Raw genomic sequence first — 13,046 nt, forward strand, 5'->3', positions numbered from 1 at the left:
CGGGAATGAACCAGGGACCCTTCAGTCCACAGGCCTATCCACTGAGCCAAACCGGCTCGGGCTCCCTTTAGTTTTGACTATGGGAAGAATCTGCAATGGAGTAAATGATCACTGGTTACTTGCTAAGTCAAGTACTGCTCTACTCAAATAACTAACCCTTTTCTTCTTCCAAATGGTAGTCATCCCTCTTCTGGAAATCTTCTCAACTAACTTTATCTTACGTTGACAGCCGGCTCTTGTGAGAATCCGTTTGTAGTAATTATCGAAATAGAAATGTAAGGCTGAAACGTATTAATGTCACAAAACTACATCTGTGCATGAATTACAATCTTGACTGTGCAAAATAAGCTTGGATATGGATAATTCAAACAGGTTATAAAAAAAAAACTTTAGCCGAAACCGGTTTGGCTCAGTGGATAGAGCGTCGGTCTGCGGACTGAAAGGTCCCAGGTTCGATTCTGGTCAAGGGCATGTACATTGGTTGCGGGCACATCCCCGGTAGGGGGTGTGCAAGAGGCAGCTGGTCGATGTTTCTCTCTCATCGATGTTTCTAGCTCTCTGTCCCTCTCCCTTCCTCTCTGTAAAAAGTCAATAAAATAAAAAAAAATAAAAAAAACTTTATAAAGTTCTCCTCGGTTATTTATTTCCTATACGTCACCCCAAAAAATAGTATGGTGATATTTTAAAGCTTTTCACACTATGAAAAGCTGATTGGAGAGGCTGGAGAATTGCCCTATTTCCTCACCCTGCGAGCTCCTTTCCTCAATTCTTTTGGCCAATCGGCTCTACCGTGGCGTTGCCTTCCAACTTGCGTGAACCGGGGAACCTAGAGGATCCCCGCACGGAAAGAAGGCTCCGGTGGAACGTCTCCCACTCTTGCCACCATGGTGTCCACCAGAGCCCTTGCACAACTCCGGGCCAGCCCCACCCAGAGGGGCCAGCGCCGTCCAGACACCGGCCACCCGAGTCGCCCCGCCCCCGTCTTTTCCCGCCCTTTCCCCGCGCCTCCGGAAGGGGGCGTGGCCCCGCAGGAAGTTCTCGCGTTATGGAGAGGCAGGTATTTCCGGCTCCGGTATCATGGCAGACTCCTGCCCGGAGCCCGGCGGGAAGAGGCAGCCGTTCGGGGGCCGGTTGCTGAGCGATCCGGCGCGGGTCTTCCACCACAATGCCTGGTAACCGCCCTGCCCCTCGTGCGGCCGGCGGCCCGCCCTCTGTCCCGCGCCCTGGGCGCTCCGCCGAGCCCCTGACCGCCAGCCACGGGTCCCGCTGCCTTATGCTGGGCGCTCTGCTCCCAGGGGAGAGGCGTTCCGAGGCCAGCTGCTCACCCTGCCCGCCGCTGCAACGCGAGGCCCCTAAGCTGCCTGTTTGATTTTCCCAGGGACAATGTGGAGTGGTCGGCGGAGCAGGCCGCGGCGGCCGAGAGGAAAGTCCAGGAGAACAGCACCCAGCGGGTTTGCCAGGAGAAGCAAGGTGCGCCCCAGGGGGCTCTCAATGGATTCCACAGCCCAGCGAACTGCTGGACGCGCTCTCCCGGAGGCCAGAGAACCGAGGTTGCCAAGAGCCTTTTGTTCACCTGGGCTCGAGGGTAGAACAGGAGATGTGCAAGGATGGAAATGGGTTACACCGGTGAAGTCTTGTTAGGGCATAGAGGGTGGTTTTTTTTTTTTTGGGGGGGGGGGGTGGACTTGATATTATTTTCTAGTGCTTAAGTTTTTAATTATGTTGACTAGACCCATATTAATATGGCTGGCTTCTGGATGAATTTTCCACATGATTACACTTTGCCTGAGGAAATGTTACCACTGAAGCTAGATCCAAGTGGTTGGACTCTAAATGTTGGAAGAGGGAACTAATGACTGGTGAATTATGTGTCTTTTCTTTGTGTTCTGGCTGTGAGGATTTGGGGCTCCTGCCAAGGAAAGATAGGTGAAACAGAATGGAGATAAATCTGGCCAAAGAAAAAGAGACTGCTTCTGGAGAGGTGGATGATTTCACTGCAAAATATTCCTAGATATTAAAACTCTATGTTGGGCCTGTGTCCTAAGAGATGATTGAAGGTAGGACTGGCAGTTGGAGAGTAGTACCCACTGAAAGAGTTCTGTGCAACAATTAGAAGATTCCAGTTACAAAATAATTTACCATGCATAGTTTGACAGAGACTAGATCAAAGCAAGTTAAAGTTGAAAGATAATTTGAAAATAATGTGATCCAATAACCTCATTCTACAATTAAAGAAACTTGGACCCCAGGATATTAAGTGCCTTACCCAGAGGTAAGCAGTTGGTAGTAGCAGTAGTGAAACTAAAATCCAATTTCTTAGATTTTTATTCTACTACACTAGTCGAGGTCCTGTATTGGCAATGAGCAGAAAACTGAAATCTAGAGCAACCTTGAATCACCTTCAACAACAGCTTTCTTTTAAACAGTCCACACTTATTTAGTATATATATCCTGTCCTCTATCATCAAAACTCTTACTCAGCTGAAGACATTTTTTTCCTTGTCAACATTCTCTACTTTCCTCTTACCTTCTTTCCATTTTTAGTATCCACCCTCTAAAGAACCACAGACAAAGGAACACATTTAAAGAAGAGCTGCCTGTATCAAAACCATTGCGTTCACATGGGGAACAAACTTAAGAACCTGGGATATTAAGCTTGTAAAAGAAGATCTAGAGGGGGAAATGACTGCCCTCAAACACAGAAGAGTTGTTCTGTATGGTCCTGAGAAATGGTAGGACCTTTTGGCCAGAAGTTATTAGACAGATTTTTTTGAACATTAGAATTTTCTGATAGCTAAGAGCCATCCAAAGATGTGGGAGAAGAATTGATAGGTAGTAAGTGCCTAGGCAGAAGTTGGACTCCGTAGAAGGGCAAGATATGGAGGGAATTCACGTGTGATAGGTTTAGTACTAAATGATCTCCATCTCTTAGGCTATGGCTCTAATTGAGGATACTTTTAGTATAAAATGACATTCGATGAAGCAAGGTGACAATTGACAGTAGATACAAATAAAATGTTGAGAAATGGTTCTTAAAGTCTTTTCTTAAACATTTACAGTTGATTATGAGACCAATGCCCACAAATATTGGAATGACTTCTACAAAATCCATGAAAATGGATTTTTCAAGGACAGGCATTGGCTTTTCACTGAATTCCCAGAACTGGCACCTAGTCAAAACCAAAATCACTTGATGGATTGGCTCTCAGAGAATAAGAGGAGCGAAGTGCCTGAATGTAGGAGCAATGCGGATGGACCTGGTTTAATAACAGAAGAACAGCACAAGTGCTCTTCAAACAGCCTTGGGCATAAAGCACAGACTCTTCCTGTGGAAGAGAAGGTAACTCAGAAACTCAGTCACTTGGAAATCTGTGCTGATGAGTTTCCTGGATCCTCAGCCACCTACCGAATACTCGAGGTAACCGTTCTTTATTGTCCTGGTAGTAGGTTAGTAAAGTTGTAATGTGCACATGGTCCGCATAGAGAGGCTGACCGCAAAGTGACATCTGTCTAATGAAGACTTGACCCTTATGTTGGCCAGGAATCACTTCCATTTAAAAAAATATATATATGTATATATTTTATATATATATACATATATATATATTTACTTATATTTATATGTGTGTGTGTGTGTGTTGTGTTTTCTTTTCTTTTTTTTAAAAAATATATTTTATTGATTTTTTACAGAGAGGAAGAGAGAGGGATAGAGAGTTAGAAACATCCATGATAGAGAAACATCGGATCAGCTGCCTCTTGCACAACCCCTACTGGGGATGTGCCCGCAACCAAGGTACATGCCCTTGACCGGAATCGAACCTGGGACCTTTCAGTCCGCAGGCCGACGCTCTATCCACTGAGCCAAACCGGTTTCGGCTGTGTGTTTTTTCATTGATTTCAGGGAAAGGAAGGTAGAGGGAGAGAGAGATAGAAACACCAATGAGAGAGAAACATCCATGGGCTGCCTCCTGCGTGCTCCCTACTGGGGATCGAGCCCGCAACCAGGGCATGTGCCCTAACTGGGAATTGAACCAGCAACTTCCTGGTACATGGGCTGGTGCTCAACCAACTGTGCCACACTGGCCAGGCTCATCTCCATTTTTTAACTGAAATGCCCTAAATGTAGACCGAGATATCTGGTGGTTGTGGCAAACAAAGATTGATCACCTGAGGTATACTACCTGGGAACATCATATAGCATCTGAAAGTTGTAGGTTGTATTGCACCTGCCATCTGGAAAAGTGTCTAGGTCGGTGCTGTAATGTAAATTCACCAATGATGACTGCACACTCCACTTGGAAGCTGATTAGCCTTGAGATTGAGTCCTGTGGCATGATCTTGTACCTCTTACCCTCCCCAAGCAGAATGGGGCTTCTGGCTCCCTCTTTCTCCCTCCCTCCTTCCCTCATAGTTTTTTGAAGATGAATTGAAATGGTGTGTATAAAATAGTTAAGAATAGTGTCTGGCACATAGTAAGCGCTTAGTAAATGGTCACTGTTTTTATTATTACTACACCCAGTATTGTATTTAAGGGTAGTGTAATCATGGTACCCTTTTCATGAAATTTTCCCAGTCCATTAGAAATGTTTTTCTGTGATATAGTAGAGCTCAATATGAAAATAATTCATCTACAGGACCATTCACTAGAATTCAAAAAGTAAAAGCAACCCTATTAACAATAAATAATTTTTTAAAAAAGTAAAAGCAACCTGTGCCCTTTTTTTCTAGACCCTTCGGCTAATGAAAGCCCATGCTACTTCTGTACATGTTCCTGAGGTCAAGGTCAGGGAATGTCATAGGTACTGTTTAGCTCTGGTCACTACATCATCCTTAACACAAGTGGGCAAGATTATCTGTTGTTGATTATTTATCTTGCTTCGGGTAATCTGGAAAGTTCTGTGATTAATAATTCATCTTTGTCTGCAGGTTGGTTGTGGTGTGGGAAACACAGTCTTTCCGATTTTACAAACCAACAGGTAAGTGTGTTGTGAAGTTTAACTGTGACAGCAAAGAGGAGGAAAGAGGGGTTTATCAAAAGTTTTACATCAAATGTAACTGGTTATTGGGAGTCGTGGGTTACAGGAGATTTACATTTCTACGTTATCCATTTATGGGTTGTTTTGATTTAATCTGATTTATATTTTAACCTTTGTCATCAAGGAAATTAGTGAGATTTAAACCTTTTACATTGTTAATATATGGTACTTTTATAGTTTAACCCTGTTACTCAGGAAAGAGGATAGACATAATCCAGTTTGTAATGTAATTCTTCTGCTGTTTTTTTTCTGCCCATTTCAGTGACCCAAAACTCTTTGTTTATTGTTGTGATTTTTCTTCCACGGCTATACAACTGGTCCAGGTAAGTGCAGTGGCTCCTATCAGTAATTTCCACTGATTAAAGGGAAAGGGTCTTCTAAAAATCATGGTTTCTAGCTGTTTCCTTACTGTACTGTGGTCTAAAAGTTAAAGATTTACTGAAATAGCCTGAAGGAAAGGGTCAAATACAGAGTGCCACTTACCAGCCATGGAACTTAGGGCAGGTCTTATGACCTCACCAAACTTATTTTTTAAGGATTGAAATGAGATGATTGTTTAGCCAAAGTTCTTTGAGTTACAAGTCGAAGAAACACGTAGACAAACTCAACCAGTAAAGTGGAATGTCATAGAACCCAAGAGCATCAAGTGTAGCCAGGACTGAAACTCAGCCCTGAAAAGGTATCAGATATCAAGGCAAGTTGGCTGGCCAGTGAGACATTGCCGCCCCTTCCATCACTACACCTCCCTTGAGTTCATAGTGTCTTATCTCTCATTGCCCAGCGCTCACTTACCTTTTTCAAATTTGTTTTCTCTTTGCAGACTAGCTTTCTGTAGTAGGTTTTCCCTGGTTTTGCACATGCTTGCCCCTCCCAGTTCCTTATAAGTCCACCTGTTTGGGTATTCTCAGAACCTCACCAGAATGACTGTCCCCTGTACCAAAGACTCCCGTCTGGGTTAACCCAGCCCAGCTGGTAATCTCCTTTGCTAGCCGGTTTGGCTCAGTGGATAGAGCGTTGGCCTGCGGACTGAAGGGTCCCGGGCTCCATTCTGGTTAAGGGAATGTACCTTGGTTGCAGGCTTGATCCCCAACCAGGAGGCAACCAATTGATGTGTCTCTCTCACATTGATGTTTCTCTCTCTGTGTCTCTCTTCCTCCCTTCCACTCAAAAAATCAATGAGAAAAATAGCGTGGAGTGAGGATTAACACCAACAACAAAAAGGAATGTGTGCCTTAATGATTAGAGCTCTATCCCTCAGAGGGGAAGTAACTGCAGTTACACTTAAAGCAAGATTAGTTTACTTTGAGGCTCTGTGAACATTTTCTAACCCATGTGTTGTCTCTCTCCTCCAATTATCTGCAGACAAATTCAGCATATGATGCAGCAAGGTGTTTTGCCTTTGTTCATGATTTGTGTGATGAAGATAAGAGTTATCCGATTCCCGGAGACAGTCTTGATATTATTATCCTCATATTTGTTCTTTCAGCGATTGTTCCAGATAAGTAAGTAGTATAACAAAAACAAAGCTTTAGTCATGGACCTTGATATCAGGGTAGGGCCCTAAATAAAAAGAATGTTCTGATAGACAGAAAGAAGCCACTCCATCTAAAGTGATAGAAGCATCTCAACCGTTTTCCTAAATTTGTCTTGAAGTCCAACTTTTGTTTCAGCCTCTAAAACTCTGCTTATTGGCTTCATTGGTTGGTTCTTCTTTTCATTTTTATGGTATAATATCCCCAAAGAAGGGGGGACATCTTTAATGGGTATGTGGAGAAATTTCATATGGATAATCTCATAGCACGCTGTTTCAACATCTCATTATTAGCCTTTTTAAATGAACCAAGCCTTTTCTCTCTCTCTCTTTTTTTTTTATTGATTTTAGAGGGTAGGGGGGAAGGAGAGAGAAACGTCGCTTTATTGTTCCACTTAGTTATACACTCATTGGTTGCTTCTTGTATGTGCCCTGATTGGGGATCGAACACACAACCTTGGCATATTGGGATGTTACGTTAACCAACTGAGCTACCCAGCCAGGGCATAAACCAAGCTTATTAACAGCACAGAATGTACAGTGAATCTTAACTCAGCTATTCTCTGATACTTGAGTTCTGTGGAAAACAAGTATAGTAGAATTTCATAAAATCAATTTAGATAAAAGACAATTGCTGTACCCTAAAAGATACGGTTAAAGCCTCATAGATATAGGCAACCTCTCTTCCTAGTAAAACACTGTTTCAAGGAAGCAGTGTTGGTTGGAGACCCGGGGGAGTGATTGATTTTCTCCAGCCCATGTTTCCTCTAGAATAGCATTGAGTCATCTGACCTGACAGGGACATTGTGAGTGTGCAGTAAAGGTACGTGCAGAACAGCCCAAAGTGCCTGCATGGCTCAAAACATTAGTAACTGCGGAAGCTTAAATGCTACAACTTTAAAAAAAGTTATTCAGTAGTTAAATAAACTTTCAGAATTTTTTTATAAGTTTGTAGTGTTTATACTTTTAGAAAAGCAGAATGCTGTACCAAGCCTCAATATGAAAAGTGCAATAGGAAATGTGAAGCACTTCGCTAAGTTACTCATTTGCATACTGACTGTCTTGAGGTTCAGTCTTTATTTAACAAATGGGCAGATCTGCATTCAAAGAACTTGGGCCTAGAGGGGGAAGGAAGATGAGTTTACTAGCAGTCCCATAGCAGGTGGTGGGAGCACAGGGCAATCCCAGAAGGAGAAGGAAGTGAGCCTGGCAGAATGTGTCACTTTTCCTATGGTGGAGCCCTAAGATAGAAGGAGGTTATCCTCAGTTATTAGCAGGCCCCAGAAGGCACATCAGAAGTTTGGATGTGTGCTCCCATTCTAACTAAAGCAAAGGCAGAGGATCTAAGGCTTCAGGGTTAGGAAGTCCACGGTCTTTTTAGAATATGCAGCAAGGAAAAGGAATCTTGCCCAGCCTGGTTGAGTGTCCGCCTATGAACAAGAGGTCACGGTTCCATTCCCTGTCAGCACATGCCCGGGTTATGGGCTCCATCCCCAGTAGGGGGTGTGCAGGAAGCAGCCTATTGATTCTCTTTCATCATTAATGTTTCTATCTCTCCCTCTCCCTCTCTGAAATCAATAAAAAATATTTTTAGAAAAAAGAAAGGGAATCTTATCCTTAAAGAGGCCTGATCTTCATTCCCTGTCCCCCCACTCCCCACCCCCTCTCCACAGGATGCAGAAGGCTATCACTAGGCTGAGCAGGCTTTTGAAGCCTGGAGGGATGATGCTTCTGCGAGATTATGGCCGCCATGACATGGCTCAGCTTCGGTTTAAAAAAGGTATTTTGCTACTATAATCAAAACAATAGTTTTGCCATCAGAATAGACATAAAAATCAGTGGGACAGAATAGACACTAGAATTATAGCTTTCATATATAAAACCACTTCATGCATGATAAGGGTGGTCTGTTTTTTGAAAGCTTATATAATTTAGGTATTAGGGAAGTCTTTTTAACCAAGACAGTTACTTTTTAAAGAGCTATTTTAGAAAAGACATTTGATTACATAAACAGTTTTAAATGTGATGTGGCAAATGATGTCATTAAAAAGTTAAAAGACAAGTATTCTTGGTGCATAAAATAGATAAAGACTTAATAACTGTGCTCTTCAAGGGACTCTTGGCAAATTGATAAGGAAAAGATCAGTGACCCACCCAAAAAACAGGGAAGGAATATTTTAGAGTTGGTTCACAGAAGAACATATTCAAATGGCCAAAAACAAAACTTCAAGGGAATAAAAGTAACAATGAGAAAGCAGTTCTTAAACCTATTGCTTGCCAGTTCAAAGAAAGAGAGATGTTTCTCCACTGTTGGTAAAACATAAATTGTTATGGCCTTTTTTTATTTTTATTTTTTTATTTTGTTATTGATTTCAGAGAAGAAGGAAAGGGAGAGAGAGATAGAAACATCAGTGATAAGAGAGAGTCATTGATCGGCTGCTTCCTGCATACCCCCTACTGGGGTTCGAGCCTGAAACCCCTGCATGTGCCCTGACCGGCAATCCAGGCAATGACCCCCTGGTTCATCAGTCGATGCTCAACCACTGAGCCACACTGGCCAGCCTTTTATGGCCTTTTAAAAAGCTACTCTATATTAACTATTCAATCCAACAGTCCTTCTGGGAATTTTTCAAGAACCAGCCATAATATATACATAGCAAAATCTTGGAAGCAAAGTGAATGCCTCTGTATAAGGGCGTACTGTTGGTCTTGTGGGGGGTGTTCCATTTTATTTCCAAGTGAGGAGAGCAATGCACAGATGAGTATTTCAGACTGAAGCCACATGTAACAGTAGCTGGGGAGAAATACGTAGGTAAGAAAAGCAAGTAAGATTATGTTGACATTTAAAAGGTGAAGGATTACACACCAGGGTGTTAAATTGATGTACAGTTGGGGGTTAGCAGCAGAAGGGAGAGCGTGTCTTAAGATAAAAAGAGTATATGTGTTATATGAATATGTGTGTAGACACATGGAGAGACATGCGAAATGACACTCACCAAAATGGTATTGGTGGCTTAGACTTAATGGTATCCTTAGACTTAGCGATATTGTAGAACCGGGGAGCTGAGAGTCACATGTGTAAGTTACTTAGCCTGCAGTTTGATTATGCCCCTTTGGCTGTTCTTCTCCAAAGCACCATTCCTTTGTAGGAGAAAAATTGCAGATTCCTGCAAAGTACCAAGTATAACCAAGGAAGAATTTTGTTCTCTGCCCAGGAAGATGATCTGTGATGTACCTTTGATTGACAGTGAAATTCAAGAAAGTGCTTTAAAATTTCTCTATTTTTGCCACATTGCTCTACAGGTCAGTGTCTATCTGAAAATTTCTATGTGAGAGGTGATGGCACCAGAGTTTACTTCTTCACACAAGGTATGGAAACAACACTCATCTTTATATTAATACTTCCAAAGTATATTAAATGTTCCTTGGTGGACTTCCAGAAGTAAGGTCATCTGGCCCTCCTACCTTTTACAACCTTTTCCTATCCTTTCCCGTCCCTCACAGCCAACCTGAACTGCTCACTGTTCTCCAGATAGGCTCAGCTTGTACGTCTTCAGTCCTCCGCCTTGTTCCGCTGTCTGCCCTTCCTCTCTGTCACGTTGTTCAAAACGGGAAACCAACCCATTTTGCTAGACTCCAGTGCAGCTGTTTCACCCTCTAAGCTGGGTTGTGCCTTAGATGCACCTTAGTTAGGGTGAACTCACCATTCACTGGGTTCCAGACATCACCCTGAACTGCTCTCCCCTGCTGCTCGCCCAGCTGCAGTGCCTTAAGAACACTCCATTGCTGGGACCTTTGTCAGATCACATATTTTTCTGAGCCTCTGGTTAAAGTGATAGAACCTCTCCCCTTAAAAACAAACAAACAAAAATGGCTTTCACGTACATGTAGGTAGATCTTTACATGTAATTTTAAGGTATTCATAGAGCCCTTCATGAAAACTCCTCCCTATCAGCTGACTCTTAGAGAAGCTCTCCTTCGGGTTCCAGGTCCCCCTTCCCAGATGGTTTGGCTTCCCCAGCCTGAACATGAACTTGCTCTTTCCTAGCCACTGCTGCATTTTTAACTAAACTGCCTGCTGAAGCCACTAAAAATACCTAAGTAGTGACAGCAATCTCAAGGAGCTTCATTTAACATAGAAAGTGGTAGATACTATACTTTTTCTTCCGGGGAAAATACATAAACATCTATTTTCCAAACTAGATGAACTGGATACACTTTTCACGACTGCTGGACTGGAAAAGGTTCAGAACCTGGTGGATCGCCGATTGCAAGTGAACCGAGGGAAACAGCTGACAATGTACCGAGTTTGGATTCAGTGCAAATACCGCAAACCTCTTCTGGCCAACACTGGCTCCTGACAGGATGGGGCTCCTTGGCTTTTTAAAAAAACATTCACAACTGGTGTCTTGTTGATGTTGGACAGTCCAAGGAAACTTGAGCCTTGAACCTAGGGAAAATGACTTTTATCAAGATTCTAACCATCATGCTTTCTATTTGTGAAGCCCTTTAATGTATACTTTCCTCCAGCTTTTTCTTACTTTGAGATCTCAAAAAATCTTTCTTGTCATTTTATAGTATCTTAATAACTGTAGTATTCATGGGAATTGGGAATTTTAAAGGCATCAAGAAATTTCCATGTGAAAGTATCATGTATGATAAAGTGCCATTTGACTGTATGTTTCATTAAGTTATTTGAAATGCAAATACCCAGTTCCAAGGTGTTTTAAGCACTTTTCCCCTTCTCTAAGTAACCTGTGTCCAAAAATTAAAAGGATCTTCATTTTTAGCAAAATCGCCTTATTTTTTGTGTCCTTAAATGTTTGACACAAAAGGAATTGAGAGAACTTTATTTTAGCCACATCACTTCACTTCTGAATGTGATTGTCATCAGTGTTACCTTTTTTTATGTTCTGCTTATTTTCAGTTATTATTTTTACATGTTTCTCTCTTGTGGTCCATAAGTTATATGATGTTTTCTTTTTCTTTTTTTAAAATATGTTTTTATTGATTTCAAAGAGAGGAAGGGCCGAAACCGGTTTGGCTCAGTGGATAGAGCGTCAGCCTGTGGACTGAAAGGTCCCAGGTTCGATTCCGGTCAAAGGCATGTACCTTGGTTGTGGGCACATCCCCAGTAGGGGGTGTGCAGGAGGCAGCTGATCGATGTTTCTCTCTCATCGATGTTTCTAACTCTCTATCTCTCTCCCTTCCTCTTGTAAAAAATCAATAAAAATATATTTAAAAAAAAAGAGAGGAAGGAAGAGAGAGAAACATCAATGATGAGAAAGAATCATCAGCTGCTTCCTGAATGCCCCCTACTGTAAATTGAGCCCGAAACCTGGGCATGTGACCCCACCGGGAGTCGAACCATGATCTCCTGGTTCATAGGTTGATGCTCAACCACTCAGCAACACCAGCTGAGCTGATGTATTCTTTTTTTTTTTTTTATCCTCACCCTAGGATATTTTTCCATTAATATTTAGAGCGTGGAAGGAAGGGAGGGAGCGTGAGACATGCACACATTGATTGGTTACCTCCTGAATGCATCCCAGATCGAACCTGCAACCCAGATAAAGTGCCCGAGCCCGAAACCCCTCTGTGCTCCAGCCAACGCTCTAACCACTGAGAATACTGGCCAATTATATATTCTTAATTTTACCCAATAAAAAAATGTCAATTCCTCATTCCTACATTTTGGAGTTTCAAATTAAACTTAGATATTCTCATAATTGTTTTACTATTTTATACGTGCAAAGATAAGCAATTTTTAAAATAATTCCAAACTTACAGAAAAGTATAGTACCAAGAATGTTACAAGAAGAGTCACTTTTTTCCTGAATCACTTTTAAGAGGATGTAATTCCTGTTATGAGACGTTCTATATCACCAAATAAGTCTTATCAGAAGAAGTTTACATGGAAACACTGTTCCCCACAGATAACCAAGTTTTTTTCAATGGTCCCAATATAGCCTTTATCACTTTATTTTTAAAAAAGCCATTTTGTTGCACTTAGTCATGTCTCAGCCTCCTTCAAGCTTGTTTCATGACCTTGACATCTGAAGATTACAGGCTATTTTGCAGACTGCCCCACAAATTGGATTTGTTGATACTTCACGATTTGGTTCAATTTCTACCTTTTTGGCAGGAATATCAGGTAATGCTGTGCTGCTCCTATTCCTTCCTATTAGGATACATGCTTTTTAATTACTCCATTGGTGATGCTAACCTTGATTATTTAATTGAGGTGGTGTCTGTGGGGATTCTCCACGAAAAATCACCAGTAAATGTTTTGTAGGGGAGTGTTTTGAGACTACAAATATCCCATTCCTCACCAGACTATCCCTTGGTTTCAGCATCTTGCTGTTTCTTGGCTGATTACTACTCTATGATGGTGGTCACATAGTGTTTTGTAATCCCATTACCCCTATATTTATAGGTTGGTGTCTATAAGGAAGACTTTCTTATCCTTTTACTTAATA

At 42.0% G+C, this 13,046-nt stretch overlaps 1 protein-coding gene across 2 annotated transcripts; it reads left to right on the forward strand.

The window, feature by feature from the left end:
* The first annotated feature begins 1,044 nt into the window (after positions 1-1,044).
* METTL2A (methyltransferase 2A, methylcytidine) lies at positions 1,045-11,709 on the forward strand. Of its 2 annotated transcripts, XM_008149567.3 has the most exons (9): positions 1,045-1,172; positions 1,379-1,470; positions 3,060-3,418; positions 4,927-4,976; positions 5,299-5,359; positions 6,399-6,538; positions 8,241-8,347; positions 9,871-9,936; positions 10,771-11,709. In XM_008149567.3, exons 1-9 carry the CDS (start codon positions 1,078-1,080, stop codon positions 10,926-10,928), a joined length of 1,128 nt encoding a protein of 375 aa, XP_008147789.2. In that variant the 5' UTR covers positions 1,045-1,077; the 3' UTR covers positions 10,929-11,709. The 2 variants fall into 2 exon arrangements, with proteins under 2 accessions (XP_008147789.2, XP_054565663.1); XM_054709688.1 differs by lacking the exons at positions 1,045-1,172; positions 1,379-1,470 and adding an exon at positions 2,298-2,732.
* Positions 11,710-13,046: the final 1,337 nt, after the last annotated feature.

Source organism: Eptesicus fuscus, chromosome 20 (genome assembly GCF_027574615.1).
Source record: "Eptesicus fuscus isolate TK198812 chromosome 20, DD_ASM_mEF_20220401, whole genome shotgun sequence".
Lineage (NCBI taxonomy): Eukaryota > Metazoa > Chordata > Mammalia > Chiroptera > Vespertilionidae > Eptesicus > Eptesicus fuscus.